At 36.8% G+C, this 19,572-nt stretch overlaps 1 protein-coding gene across 1 annotated transcript in view; it reads right to left on the reverse strand.

Moving 5' to 3' along the window:
* The window catches only part of THOC1 (THO complex subunit 1), a 51,856-nt gene that overhangs the window by 6,285 nt on the left and 25,999 nt on the right, over positions 1-19,572 (reverse strand). The window contains exons 12-17 of the mRNA XM_050767639.1: positions 6,786-6,886; positions 5,317-5,383; positions 5,069-5,119; positions 4,906-4,976; positions 4,091-4,186; positions 3,430-3,495 (exon numbers count right to left, since the gene is read on the reverse strand). Of these exons, the coding sequence (XP_050623596.1) occupies positions 3,430-3,495; positions 4,091-4,186; positions 4,906-4,976; positions 5,069-5,119; positions 5,317-5,383; positions 6,786-6,886 (452 nt within the window). The remainder of the gene's footprint in view (positions 1-3,429; positions 3,496-4,090; positions 4,187-4,905; positions 4,977-5,068; positions 5,120-5,316; positions 5,384-6,785; positions 6,887-19,572) is intronic.

Genomic DNA, 19,572 nt, shown 5'->3' on the forward strand with positions numbered 1-19,572 from the left:
TTGAAAGTGTGAACACTTAAGGCTCTACCTTTCTCTTCTGTGTTCTACTACGTTAGATCTCAAAGTCTGAACACATAGTGTTTTCACTGTCATTCGGCCCTACATTTTCTAATTTCCATTATGATTTATTCTTTGATTCAAGGATTATTTAGAAGTGTGTTTAAAGCAGTTTTAAGTATTTTTGCTTTTGTTATTCACATATAATTTACAAAAACTTGTGGTTTCTGTAAGACCAAGCCTGTTAATTATTTTGTTAAATTCTAAATGTATTACACTAAGTTTTTTCCACCAAAATTTATTAAATTCTGAGAAAGGTCTGTCAAAATCCTACTAGATGGTGGGTTTTCTGGGTGGTGGATGGTGAAAACTGACCTGGGTCAACTTCTCATTCTAATTTTGTCACATTTTTGAGAACACATTCTTAGAAAATAAAGTTTAAAATGTGTGTATTTCTATTTTTTCCCTTTTATCTTTATGCAATGATTGCCTTTATTTTTAATAATGCTTTCTGCTTTTAAGTCTTTTCTGCCTGATCCGAATATAACTATGCCTTTTAAAATTTACATCTTTTAAAAGTTCTTTCAGTTTCAACCCTTCCATATCTTTATTTTTAAGGTATATTTCTTATAAACATATAGATGGATTAGATGGATCTTTTTTTTTTTTTTTTTTGAGACGGAGTCTCATTCTGTTGCCCAGGCTGGAGTGCAGTGGGCGCAATCTCGGCTCACTGCAAGCTCCGCCTTCTGGGTTCACACCATTCTTCTGCCTCAGCCTCCCAAGGTGCTGGGACTACAGGCGCCCACCACCACGCCCGGCTAATTTTTTGTATTTTTAGTAGAGACAGGGTTTCACCGTGTTAGCCAGGATGGTCTCGATCTCCTAACCTCATGATCCGCCTGCCTAGGCCTCTCAAAGTGCTGGGATTACAGGTGTGAGCCACCGCGCCTGGCCGATGGATCTTTAAAATGTAAACACCAATTTCTGTCTTTGAGCCAGAAAGTCCATTTCCATTTATATTTGAATTTAACCATACTGTTTTGTACTTTGTGTTGTGTTTTCTGAGCTTTTTTTCTCCTCTCCTACTTTCTATTTACTTGCTTAAATTTTCTGTATTTACCTTTTTTACCCCTCAATTTAAAAATTACACATTCCATTTCTTTCACATACTTTACAAGCATGTTTGACTTAACCATAACATTCTTTAATTCTGACCACCCCTTCTTGTCTTACCTGTCACTTTTAGCAAGTTTACCTTTTAAAATAACCCTAAATAATAATTATTACTATTTTATACAATGAATTCTTGATAAGATTTATTCAGATTTCTTCATGTTTACCAAAGTGTCCACACAGTAATCCTTTCTGCAGTTTACTTCTTTCTGGGTTCAGTTTCCTTAAGACAGCTTTTTCACTAGGGACTGTTGATAGTTTCTCATGGTTTTAGTCAATCACTCAATTAACCACAACTGTTTAACTTGTTACAGAATTTCTGAGTTGAATGTTGAAAAAGTAATACTTCTAGAAATGAGAAAATATACTCATTGAATTTACAAAATGGGCAGGTTTAATAGCAGACTAGACATAGGAAAAGCAAGAATTAATGGATTAATGATTAAGAAATCACCCAGAAAGCAATACAGAAGGAGCAAGAGTTGGAAACAATGAGTTAATGATAGTTGAGGAGGTCCAACAAACATCCAATGGCAGAAGAAATAACAGAGAATGCGAAAGACATTTTCAAACACTCATCCCACTGTCTTCTGATTTCTTTGGTTATTCTTGAAGTCAACTGTTAGTTTAACTGTGCTCCTCTGTAGGTTGTTTTTTCTCTCTGGTGACTTTATTATCATGTACAGAGATATGGATTTATTTGGTTTATCCTCCTTAAGTATTATACTTCTTGAACCTATGAATTAATGCCTATTCTTAATAATTGCCTCTTTCCCATTCGCTATTATTTCTTTCTGCCATTAGATGTTTGCTGGACCTCCTCAACTATCATTAAGTCATCGTTTCTAACTCTGCTCCTTCTGTATTGCTTTCTGGGTGATTTCTCAATCATTAATTAACCCATTAATTCTTACTTTACCTATGTCTAGACTGCTATTAAACCTGGCCATTTTGTAAGTTCAGTGACTATATTTTTTCGTTTCTAGAAGTATTACTTGTTTTTCAAGTCTGCCTAGTCCTTTTTGATAGTGCCATATTCCTGTGTTTTCAATTCCTTCTTATTTTGTCTTAATTTTCTGAAATATACTTTTTTTACAGCCTTTATCTTATGGTTTTATTATCTAAAGTGGCCAACTTCTGTTGCTTGTTCTGTTTGCCAATCTTGCTCATGGTGGACTATTTCCCTGAAAGTTTTGTAAGTTTGGATGGTGAACTTATCTTTGGGTTTTATTTTTTTTAACAACCTTGTGAATATAATCTTTAGATTTTTATCTGTGGGAATCTTGTTTAGTTTGGGTTGAAGGGGTGACCTTCAGAAAGATTTTTATTGCCAGCATGGGACTTTCTAGTTCACTGTCTTAGCTTGAGGGTTCCTTTACATTGCTGGTAGGAAAAATTTAAACTGTAACACTGCAAGAGAGCAGACTTATGGGACAATTTCTCAGGGAATACTTTTTCCTGTAACCTATGTGTTGGTAAAAACCGATAAGCTTGTTTCCCGTGCCAGGGAGCATATCCCCACCCTGCCCTTCTTTTACAGATGTGTAGTGCTTCAACAATTTCAGCTTTGTTCAGGGGAAACTCACTCACAAATTCATGCAGGCCTAAGGCCTTTCTGTCCTTTTGTGACTATTAAAACCCAAGTTCGGCTGGGTGCGGTGGCTCACGCCTGGAATCCAAGCACTCTGGGAGGCTGAGGCAGGCAGATCACAAGGTCAGGAGATTGAGACCATCCTGGATAACACGGTGAAACCCCATCTCTACTAAAAATACAAAAAATTAGCCGGGCGTGGTGGCAGGAGCCTGTAGTCCCAGCTACTCGGGAGGCTGAGGCAGGAGAATGGCGTGAACCCAGGAGGAGGAGCTTGAAGTGAGCCGAGATCACGCCACTGCACTCGAGCCTGGGTGACAGAGTGAGACTCCGTCTCAAAAAAAAACAAAACACAAAACCCAAGTTCCCTGGTTCCCAAAGCTGGGATTCATTAGTACTGCTGCCCTAGAACCATATTCTGTTCATAGGCTTACTCTTCTGTTTGTAGTTTTGATTCCTTTTGTGAATCTTTATTTTTTTGTGATTTCTAAAATTATTTTATCAGCTTCGAGGAGTTTTATGGTGGGAAGTTACACTCTGCTGTGCCAAGAGTCAACCACAATAAACTTTTAAATTTCGTTTGAGCTCTGATCATAGCTGAGAAAAGGCTCCATTCTACTCAACTTGGTAAAAGCAACACTTCATTTGAAAAATGTTCAACTTGCCTTGTCTCTGATTTACAGGCTTCCATATTATCAGGACAAAGATTCCAAAGCCTTGTTAACTCCTCACTACAAAACAGACACAGAAATAAATACGTTTTTTATGGACACCATCCTTATGTGCTTTGAAACTGAACAGAAAAACAATACAATGTACATAGTGGATTTGGGGATGTTGATAGTATGAGTTTTACTTTTCTCAATAATTTTTGGTATTTAAAATACCTAAAATTATTCTCTATATGAACATATAATCATTAATTATAATTATGACTAATGATAATTGAATAATCTTTAGTTTTTCCTAAAAATATTCAAGCACAATCTAAAGCAATGATTAGTTAAGTAGAAGGTAAGAGAACTCAAGGATTATGGTACCTTGCAACAACTAGAAGTGAGCTTCATCAATCTAAACAATCCTACTGTCTGAAACGGAAAAAATGGCACAGCCAAGAGACACAGATTTTGGAAGCTGGAGACAAAATGAAGGTTTTATCTGGTGCATGAACCTACATAATGGGCAGTATAGAGAGTGCGGTTTGCTCTGGCTATCTATGTGTGTACCAAACACAAATTCATATTATATTTTGGATGGAGAGTTCTTATAGTAACATCTTCAAAATATAAAAATAAGAACATTCCACATGAAGACAAGTTCACCTACTTTCCCATCAGAATTTTTTTGCTGGGTCCTTTCCCTAGGAAGTCCTCGGGTGCTGTTCTCTTCCGAATTATTCTCGTAGGTTTGGTATCTGATGTTCTGTGGTGAAAAAAAACATACACTATTTTTTGAATTACACATAGATAGCAGAAATAGAAGAATGTTTAATGTAAAATAAAATTTAGTTATTGTTTTCCTCTTAAGATGAAAACTGGCTGGGCATGGTGGTTCATGCCTGTAATCCCAGCACTTTGATGGGCTGAGGTAGGTGGATCACCTGACATCAGAAGTTCGAGACCAGCCTGGCCAACATGGTGAAACCCTGTCTCTACAAAAATACAAAAATTAGCCAGACATGGTGGTAGGTGCCTGCAATCCCAGCAACTCGGGAGGCTGACACATGAGAATCGCTTGAACCCAAGAGGCGGAGGCTACAGTGAGCTGAGATCGCGCCACTGCATTCCAGCCTGAGTGATAGAGACTCCATCTCAAAAAAAAAAAAAAAAAAGATGAAAACTTCATATTATGATAGAACAATTATCAAATATAAGACAAAAATGCCACATTGCAGGGCAAATCACATGGAGTAGATATACAGTATTCTTCTCAATAATATAGATGTTTGTTCCAGGAATTTAATGACAAGAAATTTATGAGGTAAAAAAAATACAGAGGTAAATCAAAGTGGTTGTACTCTTACAGAGTTCAACTTACATTTTTTATATGAAATATATACATGTATCTTTACATGCTATAGTCGTATTGGAGCATATTTTCAAAAGCTTTTCTCATCGTTCTTGTGATGAGTATGTATTTACCTTTCTTTCACAAAACTTGGGCAACCTTCATTTTTCCATGAGTTCCAGTTTTCTTCAGTGTTTAATATATGCTGGGAAAAACAGAGATTACATTTTGGTTAATGGAATCCTCTGAAATTCTGTTTCGTGCTAAGAAGAGGATGTAAACATAAAAAACACATACCTCTACCATCTTTGAAAATCTTTCTCCATCGGGGGGGTTTTCAGATAGTAGCTGTGATTAGAAAGAATATACTAAGCTTTCAACAACTTTCTGCATCATAGGAGTGGTTTGTAGGCAGAGAACCAAGGAGTGTTTGTGGTCTTGTACCTGAGCTTAACTTTATCCTTATTTTCCTATTTGGGGCTGAAACAAAGAAAATCCTAAATTTCCATTTTTTCAATCATGGGTTTGTTGCGTGTTGAACTTACTTGATAAACTGATTTTGTAGTATCTTCAATCCAAAGTGATTGTTCATCAGTTAAAACATAGTTTGAACTAGGGAACAAAGCAATGAAAGCATGCTTGAGTTACAGCAATGCATATCCAATTTTAAGCTTTAAAAAACACAAGGCATGTAACATGTAACTATACTGTGGATAGTGTCAAAAATTACCAAGATAAGAATAGTCACAAATGAAAGGATTATAAGAGAAAATTCTTGCACTTCTTCCTCAAGAGGGTTGGTACTAAAGACATAAAAACATATGCAGGTAATAAAACATTCAATTAATCAATCGGATTCACTATGAACAGAGCAATAAATGTTTCCTAAAATAAGCTGAGTGTGAAATGAAAACCTCTGATTTGATATTAAGATATTTGTATACATGATGCACATTCAGTATGGCATGCTACATTCCTTTAAGGTTCATTCAAAACACAACGAATAAAAACACCCAAACCCTAGAAAAGGCAACAGGCAAACCCAAATTGTTAATAGCCACCACTAACTGAACTCTCACAATGCACTAGGTGATTTAAAGACATCCAATAAATATTGATGGCTAGGATCTGAACACTTTACATACATTATTTACTGAATTCTTGGAACAAATACATGTACATATTAAACACAGACTACAGTGACTCAATGATTTGCCCAAGGCCATAAAGCTTTAATTCAAACCTACGTCTCACTCCAAAGTCCCTGATCTTCCTACAATGCTATACCAAACCTCAAAAATAGATAGAAGGATAAGAAATTACATTTTTTTAGTGTTTACCATGTGCTACTACCTTAAAATGACAAGTCTGAAAGAGCTGCACTGCAGCCAGCAAATGATGAGCCTGGGATTCAAACCCAGCAGGTAGTAAAGTCATTATACAACTAATACTGCATTGCTCAGTGTCCTTAACACAAATATCGTTAAGTAGCAGTGGGCTCCACCTTCAGTTATGGACAGGACAGGAGGAAATGGATGAAGGGATTTAGATAGACAGTAGAGAGCCTAATAAGGTTTTGTGAAACCCCTAAGAAATGAACTCCTTTTTGCTTAAATATTTTATTTGCATCTTTTAGCTTGAATGTCCTACACAGCTCCACACCTTGTGAGATATGTATTACTGGCTTAGTCTACAAATCCGCTTTGGAGGAGGTCTGAGGGAGGTGAGAAGGGAATGATGGAAGTTTGGAGCAGAGACCTCCACCTGCCAATAAAGACGACAACTCCTGGTAAGCCCTGGAATTGGGGCAGGAAAAACTCACACTGACAGATATATTTAACATCTTTTCCTTAATCCTAATATCTAAAAGCCTTCAATATATCAGCTGCAATACATGTGTTTTAGGGATACAACCTTAACATGAAATGGACACAATACAAAAGAAAAATCATAAGCAAGTCCTTTTTTTTCTTGGCTACTGTTTACAAATTATTTACTACCCATATTATCTTACCTTTTGAATTTGACCTGCCCCTTGAGATATTGGAATAAAATGAGATACTGCAACAGGATGTGTCGACGAAAGTTACTGTCACTCAGTTGTAAATCCATCAGCTACTCAAGAAACAAGCAAACACATATGAAAACAACACATTAAAATCAAGTTTTGCCTAAAGGTACAAAATGTGCTACTACAGAAATGGAAGATTCCAATTCAATTTAAAAAACATTTGTTGAGAATTCATTGCACATGAGGCATTACCGCACAAGCCCAAAGACGGTCCAGTCAAGGTTTCACTTAGACTTCTTGACTGTTTTATGCCATGACAGATTCATGTTGGTGGATAACAATGCTCTATCTGTGGTCCTGACATGAGGATAAAATAAGGCAGAAATATAAAAAAGTAAACTGGGCATGGTGGCACAAGCGTATAGTCCCAGCTACTCAGGAAGCTGAGGAGGAGGATCACTTGAACCCAGGAGTTCGAGATCAGCCTGAGCAACATAGCAAGACTCTAAATTAAAAAAAAAAAAAAAAGTAAAAAGTAAAATTGAGGCTACTACTTTCCCACATATGAAGAAATACTGGCTAAAGAAGATATGGATAACAGCACAATATCAACGGGTACCACTCATTTTTGCAGCCCTGTAAGTGCCTGCAACAGAGGTATTAAGAAATTAGAGGTGAAAATCATCTCTGATTAGATGGGCTTTTTTTTTAGCTTTTAGTGAAAACTGCATCATACTTGTATTATCACAGAATCTAGATTAGAAAGGACTTGAAGGTGATTTATGAGGAAGTTCTTCAACGACCCTGCCATCCAGCTGTAAGAATAACTTGCGGGTGACGAAGGAAAGTCATTCTGATTATATGCATGGAGCACTGAAGGAAAGGTGAAGTCTGTAACCACAAACTCACGCTAGTACTGCTTTCAAAAACTACAGTAACAAAGGAAAGCCACGTTCTCCTAAATGAATCACCAGTAAGGCAGCTGGAAGCGTCAGAAATTGGTTTTGGTTCAATGTCCCAAGTTCTGGTGGCTCTGCTTTACATGGTTTGGTACCATTTACTAAGGCCACCTAACACACACAAGCCTCCTTATTCACTAGCAACCCCTTCCACACCGCGGCTCCAGGTCTTAAAAAAAAAAAAATTAATGATCAGCCTTCCCGTCAGGTTTCCCACACTTTTAAGGACTGAATATATTTGATTGTTATTTATATTAACTCTCCTATCCCAAACTGGAAATGTGAATGGCTGGCCATCAGCCTTCCCTTCCTCCAGCCCCTGGGCAACTTGACTGTCTCCACTCAGGCTGTTAGTTCCTTGCCATCAACTCCACGGACAGGCCCACCTCTGCTCCAGCTACCCACTACTGTGGCCACAGCTAGACCTGGGGTTACAGCTTCCCCAGATCTGAAGTCTTTAACTCACAATCCTATCTCACCACCTCTATCCTTCCCAGGTCTCTCACTCAGGTGCTTCCAATATACCTAATATTTGGATCTTACTGAGACTTTAAGGCCCTTTCTATTCTCTACCTGTTAGTCCAATCCTATTTTAGTCTAGATAAGGGGTCAGCAAACCTTTTCCTGAAGTGTGAAATAGTAAATATTTTTATTAATAGGTTATGTGGGCTAAGAGGCATAGTATGGATATTATGTAGGTATTTAAACATCTAAAATATAAGAGATAAAAAAAAAACCAAAACCACCAAAAACAACCAACACGGGTGGCCTGTAGGCTATAATCTGCCAACTCCTGGTCTAGACTTCATGGTTAATCTCTTTGGCTGTTTTCTTGCCAACTTCCTCAACACACTTGTCCCATATTTCTTCTGTCACATCTAGTGAGCACACAGCAACCTTGAATAAACCAACTGTCACCTTCTCTATACCAACTCTCAGGCTTCCAATCTCGGCTGAAAGTGAGGTGCCTGAGTGAATATACCAAATTACACAGCTATGCAGAAGGCACCACTGGTATGTGGTCTCCACCTTAAACATCTGTTTTTAGTCAGCAATCTCTCTTTATTCTTCAAGGTCATTCTCTCTCCTATTCTTCACAGTAATGATTTCAAACCCTTTTCACTTAGCAAAAATACTACTTTACCACTCCTCTTCACTTTCAGTAGATAACTACTTTTGCCTTCAATGAGGAGAAAAATTCATTAAATTGGAAAGCATTTCATTTCTTGGCCCCAAAATGACAAGTCAGCTGCACCCACACCTTTGTTTACCTCATTTCCTTCTGTCACAACTCTTTCATGACTAAAGGTATTCCATCTGGATTACCTTCCATCTGGAATCCCAATATCCCTAATAACTGAGTTCCATCAACTAACTGCCCTGGTTTCTGTATCTACAACCTCTTCTTTCCAAGCTCCTTTCCATAAGCATTACATAACCTCCCTCAAAGATCTCCCACATTCTCACCTCCCCCTTTAATAGCAAAGCTTCTTTAACTGACTACAGGCACTGTTGCCAATCAGCCCCTCAACCTGCTATCATCTGACAGCCTCATCCACTAATCCATTGAAAGTGTTTTTGTTGGTTGGGCGTGGGGGCTCATGCCTGTAACCCCAGCACTTTGGGAGGCTGAGGCGGGCAGATCACGAGGTCAGAAGTTCGAGACTAGCCTGGCCAACATAGTGAAACCCCTCTCTATTAAAAAAAAAAAAAAGTTGGGCGTGGTGGTACACACCCTGTAATTCCAGCTGCTCTGGAGGCTGAGGCAGGAGAATAGCTTAAACCTGAGAGGCGGAGGTTGCAGTGAGCCGAGACCATGCCACTGCACTCCAGCCTGGGCAACAGAGCGAAATTTGGTCTCAGGGCAGGAGAAGTGTTTTGTCAAGATCACCAATGACTTATTTGTTGTTAAATCCTGTGAACACTCTTTATTGTCCTCATCCTACTTGATATGCTTGGCTTCCATGAGTGCCCTGCTTTTCTAGTTTTTCTGTAAACTCACAGGTTACTCTTCAGTCTTCTCCTCATCCCTTCATTCTCCCTTAAACATGGGTTTTCTTCAGGATTTGATTCAATATTTTCTTCTCTTCTCAATCTACACTCTCCCCTCTAGCTCATTTCATATACTCTACAGTTTGAATTACCATTTATAAACTGATAACTCCTACAATATACTCTCTACCTAGATCTTGTTCCTAATCTCCAGATTTGTATACTCAACAACCTATTACACATCTCTACTTGAATGTTCAACTGACACTTGATTGGATTTTACAAAGTAAAACATCAGTTTTCTCCACAAAAGCTGTTCTCCAGTGTTGACTAATTCAATGAGAGGCTCCAACATCCACCCATTTGCCCAAGCAACTCTAGGAAGGCTTCCTGGAGAAAGGAGCATCTAAACTCTCAACAAGGAACAAACCTAAAGATGGAGAGTGGGGGTTGGGGGACGGGGGAGAAAAGGGGGGAGCCAAGTAAGAGACTGGTCTATTTGAAGGACCAAAGTTCAGAGTTCAATACATCTGGAGTAGAGATGTGAACCCCTGGCTTAAAGAGACGAACAAAAGTGGCTAGGTGATGCTTACTAGCTGTTCATTTTATTTTTTTATGTTGAAAGATTTTTCTTGATAGAAACAATGGATTGAAAATAGGAGTCAACAAACCACTGAATCGGGGGTGAAAAGGTCTAATGAGATTCAAGCTAACTGTTTCACATTATACTTAAGGAAACTAGGTCCAGAAAAGTTAAAACTACCTAGGCAAGATTACACAGCTAGTTAGTGACAGAGCTGACAGTGAAACGAATGCACTCAATTGTACCCTTTCCTTCATAATATATACTATCTAGTTCCATTTTTCTTTGCTTATTTAAAAAATTATACCATTTACACTATGTCATAGGTCAAACATTTCATTATTATTAGTTTTAGAAACAGGGTCTCACTCTGTTTCTCAGGCTGGAGTGCAATGGCACCATCACAGCTCACTGCAGCCTTGAACTCGGGGGCTCAAGCAATTCTCTCGCTTCAGCCTCCTGAGTAGCTAGGACAACAGGCATATGCCACAATGCCCAGCTAATTTTTTTCTTTTAAATTTTTTGTAGAGACAGAGTCATACTTTGTTGCCCAGGCTGTTTTGAACTTCTGGCTTCAAGCAATCCTTCAGTCTCAGCTTTACAAAGTGCTGGGATTATGGGTGCAGGCCATCATGCCTGGCCCAAATGTTTCTTTGTAAATGTCTGTGTATCTTGAGCAAAGGGCTTTTATTATCCTTAGCTGTATGTATGTATGTATGTATTTAGTACAGAAGGGTCTTGCTATGTTGCCCAGGCTGAACTTGAACTCCTGGGCCCAAGTGATCCTCCCACCCTGGTCTCCTAAATAGCTGAACTACAGGCATACATCACTGGACAAGGCTACTGTCCTTAGTTTTTATGGCACATCTTAGCTCAGGCCTCAGTTTTCCCAATATTCTAAACCTAAAAAGTCTCATGCTTTTCATTTTAGTCATCCTTACATGCCTTTCTGTCAACCAATTTTACATATAAATAATATTCCTAGGTAAAATTAAAGTATATGAAATCTTCCATTTCTATCAATTTAACACAAAATACTTTAAAAAATGTGTGTTAGAAAACAAAATATTCAGAACATTCTCATTAAAATCTTACCAATTGTCATAACACATCAGGTGAGATCAAATTATCCAATTTTTAAATTATGAAATATTTTAAATGTTCAAAAAGGTATAGTTAAATAATACAATGTTCATGTACCCACTACCCAGTCACATATAAAATCCTAACATTTTTACTTGTTACACATCTGTTAAAGAAACAGAATATCATAGACACTGTTGAAGCTCCCTCTATAACCTCCCTACTTCTATTTCCCTCCCTCCCTCTACTATGGTAACCACTACCATGTATTTCACGGTTAGGATTTTTATACACATTTTATATTACTACATATGTAAACATCTATAAATAATATATGGATGTACTTTGCATTGTTTCAACCTCTATACAATATGTGCTATTGTGCAATTTGCTATTTTCATACAACACTATGTTTGAAATTTACCCATCTTAATACATGTTGCTCTAGTTCAGGGATTGGCAAATCTTTTAAGGACCAGCCAGAAACTATTTTAGGCTCTATGGACTATATATATCTGTCACAACTATTTATCTCTGCTGTTACAGAGCAAAAGCAGTCAGAGACAATCTAAATGAATGAGGGTGGCTGTGTTCCAATAAAAATTATTATTCTTTTTTATTGTTTTGTGAGATAGGGTCTGACTCTGTCACCCAGGTTGGAATGCAGGAGCACGAATATGGCTCACTGCAGCCTTGACCTCCTGGGCTCAAGCGATTCTCCTGCCTCACCCTCCCCTGTAGCTAGGACTACAGGCATATGCCACCACAGTCAGCTCATTGTAATATTTTTTTGTAGAGATGGGGGTATCACTTTGTTGCTCAGGCTGGTCTCAAACTCCTGGTTTCAAGCAATTCTCCTGCCTTGGCCTCCCAAAGTGCTAGGATTACAGTCACCTGAACTGGCCCAATAAAAATTATCTACAAAAACAGATGATATGCCAGATTTGCCAACCCCTGCTATAATTAATCCATTTTCAGTGCTTTATAGAACTATCACATAAAATTATCTTATCACCCAGTCTTCTGCTTGTGAACACTGACACTGTTTCTAAACTTTCATTTACAAATACATCATTTACAGACAATAGTACAGTGAATCTTCTTAGAGATTTCCTTGTGTACATGGGTCCTATGTAGGGGGCCATATTTAGGAACAAATTTTAACTTCACTAGTTTTTACAAAAGTATTCTGCAAAGTGGTTGATTCAATTTATATTTCAACAGTGTATAAAAGTTCTCATTTTCCCACATCTCTGCCAACACTATTATTGTTAGGCTTTTCAATTTTGGCCAGGTTGCTAAGTGTGAAATGGTTATCTCATCATTTTATTTGCACTAGAGAGGCTTAGCAACTTTTGCAAGCTCATTCACTATTCAGTTTTCTACATCTTTAAATGACTTGTTCTTATCATCTTTTCAGTTTTCCATCTGGTTGTCTTTTATCAATGGAATATTCTGAATACTAATCTTTCCTGGTTATATAGGTGGCAAATAATCTTCTCCTAGTCTGTGCCTTGTCTTTTTACTTTGCTTATGGTATCTTTTACTATTCAAGACTTTTACATCTTAATATTAAATCTTAAATATTAAATTGATATTTTTCCCTCACAATTTGTGCTTTTTGTAGCTCAAGAAATCTCTCCCTACTCCAAATTTACATATTTCATATTTTCTTCTAAATGTTTAAAAGTCTTGCCTTTCTCATTCATACTGTCAATTAACCTGGAATTGACTGTACTGAGGTACAGACTGAATTTTAATTTTTCCATATGGATAATTTATTAAGAATAGGCTGGGCCTGGTGGCTCATGCCTGTAACCCCAGCACTTTGGGAGGCTGAGCCGGGCAGATCACCGGAGATTGGGAGTTTGAGACCAGCCTGGCCAACATGGAGAAACCTCATCTCTACTAAAAATATAAAATTACCCAGGCATGGTGGCACATGCCTGTAATCCCAGTTACTCGGGAGGCTGAGGCAAGAGAATCGCTTAAACCCAGGAGGTGGGTTGCAATGAGCTGAGATTGCGCCATTGCACTCACTTGGGCAACAAGAGCGAAACTGTCTCCAAAAAAAAAAAAAAAAAAAACCACAAATAATTCATCCTTTCCTCGCTAGTTTATAATGGAATCTTTTTGTATATTAACCTTTTCTACAATTCAGACTTTCTATTGTTTTAGTTTTCTTCTTCTGTATACTGGTACTAATAATTACCTGTCCTAACTACTATTGCTGTATAGGTCTTAATATCTGACAGGGCAAGTGTTCCTGCTTTCTTCATATTTTTCTTACTCTTGGCTCTCTGCTTTTCCATAGAAACATTAATACTAACTTTTTGAGTTCCCATGAAAAAACCCATTTGGTCTTTATAATAAAACAATTCATATTCCTTTGGGTATAACTTAAATTTAAAAATCCATTTGGATACTGATTCAAAACATGCTGAATCAATAAATCTGGGGAGAAGGGGCACTAGGTCTGTATCTATAAATGTAACGCTGCTCCATTTTTGTAATGTTTCTCTATGAAGACTACGCCTAGGTATTGGAGAGTTTTCACTGCTATTCTGAATAACATGTAATTGATTACTAGTTTATAAGAACACTATTGATGTTTCTCTTGCAATCTTGCTGAAGTTTCATTAGTTCTAACAGTTTCTTGGTTCTCTTGGATTTTTCTCTGCAGACAATTATATTGTCTTCAAATGGGGATAGTTTACTCTTTTCTTTCCAATACTTACAATTCTTATTTCCTTGTTTTTTTCTCTTATTGAAATGGTTAGATCCTCCAGTACGGTGTTGAACAGAAATATGGTTAGTGTCCATCCATGTCTTCTTTTTGGATTTAATGGGAATACTTTTTAAAGTTTCATAATTGTGTATGATGTTTGCAATAGGGTTTTTAAAATCAGTCCTTTTATCAACTCAGAGAACATTCCTTTCTACTTTTTGTATTGAATATTAGATTTTATTGAATTTTCTTGACTTCTGAGCTGATCATACAGATCTTAAAAATCTTTAATCTTTTTTTTTTTTTTTTCCCAGACAGGGTCTTGCTGTGTTGCCCAGGCTGGTCTTGAACTCCTGGGCTCAAGCAATCCTCCAGCCTTGGCCTCCCAAAGTGCTGGGATTACAGGCGTAAGCCAATATGCCCAGCCAATCTGTTGTTCATCTGGCATTATATTCATCTTTCTGATGAACCATACTTACATTCCTAGGATAAACCATATGTCTCTATTTAAAAAAAAAATAACTACTTCATTTGTGAGTTTATAAAACACTTCAATAAATAGAAAACATTCTATTTATATGTGAGACGAATATATATACACGTTTTTCCTTGTTCTGTCCTTATCGGGATTTTAAGTTATAATCTTATATAATGAACTGGGGGGCTTCTCTTTTTCTAACTTCTGAAAATTTTCATTTATGGTAGAAATTATTTATTCTTTGAAGTATTGATAAGATGTGCCTGAAAAACCTCTGGGCCTGATGTCATTCAAAAAGTGTCATTCTGGCTGGTATTTCTTTAATGGTTGTTCATCTATTTAGTTGTTTTTTTTTTTTTTTTTTTTTTTTGAGAGTCTATTTTGGTCATTACATTTTTCTAAAGAATTCCCATTTTATTAGGCTTCAAAATTTATTTGTAGAAGTTGTTCATAATATCCTCTTAATCATTTCAAATATCTCTAATTATGTCAATTTTTACTGTTAATACTGTTTGCTGGTATCTTTTCATTTTCCTTGCACAGGCTCTGGATTTCTTTTTATAACATTTTCTTTTCAAAGAAACAACTTTCAGTTTTGCTGATATATTTTATAGCTTCTCTTATTTCATTAAGTTGTGCTATTATTATTACTTCCATTTTCTTGAGGTTTACTTTGTACTTTTTCTAACTTCTTGAGTTGAATGCTCAATTTGTCACTCCTTCTTGACATTTTTTCCATTAATGCATATGAAGCTTTAACGATCCCTTTACATCTCCCTTTATTTGTAACCCACACTTCTGACATATCATTCTTCCTGTAATTACAATTTTGATATATTTATTACAAATTTGGAATTTCCATTATGATTTCTTCTTTAATTCCTGGGAAATGCATTTTTATGTTTTCATATATTTGCCTCTTTTTAAGCTGTCCTTTTTGCAGCTTTTAGAATTCTAATTTGATGACAGAGAAATGTGGCCAGAGAATCTGTTCTTCATATATAATCTTTGAAATTTGCTGAGAATTTCTTTGTGACCTAGTACATGGTCAAATTTTGTGAATGTTCCACGTATACACAAAAATAAATATATTGCTTCTATTTATTCTGTACTACATCAAGCTTATTACTGTCATTGTTCAAATTTTCCATATACTTAACTAATATTTAGTCAACCTGATCCATCAGAAGCAGTTAAAAATACATACTGTTATTGTGAGCCAACTTCTCATAACTTTGTAAGTTTTTGCTTAATATATTTTGAGGGTATATTGTGAAATACATATAAGTTCATGACACCTTCTTGGTGGTTCATTCCTTTATTATGTAGTATTCCTTGTCCTATTTATACTTTTCCCCTTAAATTCTATTTTATTTGTTATTTATGTAGCTTTCTTTTTGTTGGTATTCGCCTGGTATGTTTCTTTCCATCCTAATATTTCAATCATGAGTTTTGTTTTAGGTAAATATCCCTTGTGGATACAAACTGCTCCATCTTCCATTTATCAAATTTTTCTTGTGTTCTTTTCTTTTCCACCTAAGTTTTAAGCTCTTAGGTCTGCTTTCTTCCTTCTTAGTGAAAATCATGGAATTACGGAACTTGGCTTTGCATAACTAGGAAAGGATAAGATTCTGAGACGCAAATCTCATTAAAAGGAAACTGGTGCCCCCAGAAGACAAATGTACCAATGGCAATTTGGTGCATGGGAAGCTCAGAACATCTGTGTAAATGTGAATTTATGTTTTGCTCTTGAGCCCCCAGTGAGGAAGAGTACACAAAAGGATCGCTACTACTAACCTTGAGTTAGTTCAGAATGTTTTCACTCCTTAAAAGTGCTTTTGTATGACCTCTAGTTGGCCTAATTTAATACTTTTTCCTGTTGACTGAGTGTAGGCTCTTTTTTTTCTTTTACGTGAAAACCCATATGAATTGTGTGTCAGAGAGTGGGTAACAGGGTAGTCTCTGTAACATGACTGCAGGCGTTGCGTGTTTCTCGAAAAAGTCTTGAGTCTATGAAAGGAACACAGCTATACAGTTTCTACAGTATATAGCTGATCAGATTGTGTGTCTTGAGAGATTTCTGGAAAAGTACTAAATCTCTCATGTACTGGATTTTTTTTTTTTTTTTTTTTTTTTGAGACAGAGTCTTGCTCTGTCACCCAGGCTGGCGTGCAGTGGCACAATCGTGGCTCATTACAACCTCTGCCTCCCGGATTCAAGCAATTCTCCTGCCTCAGCCTTCTCAGTAGGTGGGACTATAGGTGCGCACCACCACGCCCAGCTAAATTTTGTATTTTTAGTAGAGATGGGGTTTCACTATGTCGTCCAGGCTGATCTCAAACTCCTGGCCTCAAGTGATCCACTCACCTCCACCTCTCAAAGCACTGGGATTATAGGCATGAGCCACCACACCCGGCTTCACATACTGGATTTCCTTTTTAAATTGCTGAAAGGCACCACTAAGTGCTTACATAATCCTGGACGAGGTGTTAAAATCTGCCCAGACAATTAAGAAATCAAGGCTAAACTGCACATGTTTTGAATATACTCATTTTCTCCCCAGACTAGGAAAAAAAAATATAGGTTCCACAGTTAGTATGTTTACAAATATTTAACTTTAAACTTTAAACTTTTTAAACTTTTAAACAATTTAAACTTTTACTTTTCACAAATGTGTCAGATATTAAGTTAGGATATAGAGGATTAAATTGTAAAATAGTTTTCTACCTGGAATAGTACCTTCCATATAGCTTATTCAATTGAAATAGAAAACACTGGTTTCTTAGAAAAGAATGTATAAACAATTGTATAAAAACAACTACATTATAAATTTAAATAGCATTCCTTCTTTTTTTTTTTTTTTGAGATGGAGTCTCACTCTGTTGCCCAGGCTGGAGTGCAGTGGTGGGATCTCAGCTCACCACAACCTCTGCCTCCCAGGTTCAATGGATTCCCCTGCCTCAGCCTCTAGGGTAGCTGGGATTACAGGCACCTGCCACCACACCCGGCTAATTTTTGTATTTTGTGGAGATGGGGTTTCACCATGTTGGCCTGGCTGGTCTTGAACTCCTGACCTCAAGTGATTTCCCCGCCTTGGCCTCCCAAAGTGCTGGGATTGCAGGCGTGAGCCACTGCGCCCAGCTCTACTTTGTAATAATTCTTTTCAAAGTGTCTTTCAAAAAAAAGTTCTTAAAAAAATGAAAATCTAATTTTAGTTTAAAGACCTCTCAGTGTCCCTGCTGAGTTATAAGATAAAAGGAGATGCCCATTGAAGGCAGGACCTATCAAGTCTCAATCCTTTTATTTAGTAAAAAAGTAACCTGAAGACACAGTCTCAAAGTTTTAAGCAACTTTCTGTACTAATACAGTAATGTGTCACTTACCTACAGGGATACAGTCTAAGAAAGGTGTCATTAGGCAATTTCCCCACTGTGTGAACATCACAGACTGTACTTAACAATAGTATTGCCTACTATACACCTAGGTTATATGGTACAGCCTATGGCTCCTAGGCTACGAACCTGTAGAGCATGTTACTGCACTGAATACTGTAGGCAACTGTAACACAATGGTTAAGGATTTGTGTATCTAAACATAGAAAAGGCAAAGTAAAAATACAGTATTATAATCTATAATCTTACAGAACCACTGTTGTACATGGGGTCCACTGTTGACCAATTATGTGGTCATTATGTGGTGCCATTATGGGGTGCATGACTGTACTGTGAGGTAGACTTAGAAGGCTATAGTATTCCTCAATAAAATAAATACCAAAGATTTAAATTTCATTTTCCTTAATACTCATAGTCAATGTAAAACAAACTCTAATGTTTTACATTAGTGCTATTTGAAAGTTTTCAGTCTAAAAGATGACTTTATGACTTTTCTTTGGTTAAACCACAAGGTAGAAAAAAGATACAAATATAGAATTCTAATAAACATAAGATTTTTCTGCCTTTAAAAGGCTAAAATGAAACTTTCTAATATAGGTTATTTTGTTGTTACCTGTATTATTAATACTTAGGATTATTTACACATAAACATGGGTGAACAACTAAATCAAGCTGTGATTAAACAGCCAGTGTCTATACGTTGGTTTTCATAAATCTCAGACAATACTGAAAATTATATGAATTTACAGAATATTCTTACGCTATCTGGTAAAGTTTTAATACTCTATAGGATCAGAGAGTATTGAAAACATTTCTACAAAAAATTAAAATTCAAACACAGAAAACATAAAAAATCCCTAACATATGATTCTTTTATTTATTTTATTTTATTTTTTTGAGACAGAGTCTCACTCTGTTGCCCAGGCTGGAGTGCAATGGTGTGATCTCAGCTCACTGCAACCTCTGCCTCCTGGGTTTAAGCGATTCTCCTACCTCAGCCTCCCAAGTAGCTGGGATTATAGGCACCTGCCACCATACCCGGCTAATTTTTTGTATTTTTAGTAGAGACAGAGTTTCGCTATGTTGGCCAGGCGGGTCTCAAACGCCTGACCTTAAGTGATCTGCCTGCCTTGGCCTCCCAAAGTGCTGGGACACAGGCGTGAGCCATTGTGCCTGGCCTGATTCATATATTTTTAAACCTATGTATCTCTGACCATACCTTAACATGTTTGCTCTTCGTAACACTCAGGATGAAATAAATCAGTTAATGTTTACATATGAAACATGCTTGATAGAATTGTTTTAAAAACTAATTTTAAAGTTTTAAATAATACTGTTATTAAACACTGATCTATTACAACATGCATATAAAAGTATATTGAAAACTAATAAATACTTGTATATAATAGAGGAGGGAGCCTGATTAACTCACAGAAAAAAATTTTTTTCCTCTGGGTATGAAGTCCATTTATAACCAGGTAATTTTTTTTTTGCCCTCTATAGAGTCTGTCCAGCAGTCCAAAATTATTGTCCGCATCAGAGAACATTTTCTTTTCAAAGGTCTATTAACATTTA

This window comes from Macaca thibetana, chromosome 18 (genome assembly GCF_024542745.1).
Source record: "Macaca thibetana thibetana isolate TM-01 chromosome 18, ASM2454274v1, whole genome shotgun sequence".
NCBI classification, from domain to species: domain Eukaryota; kingdom Metazoa; phylum Chordata; class Mammalia; order Primates; family Cercopithecidae; genus Macaca; species Macaca thibetana.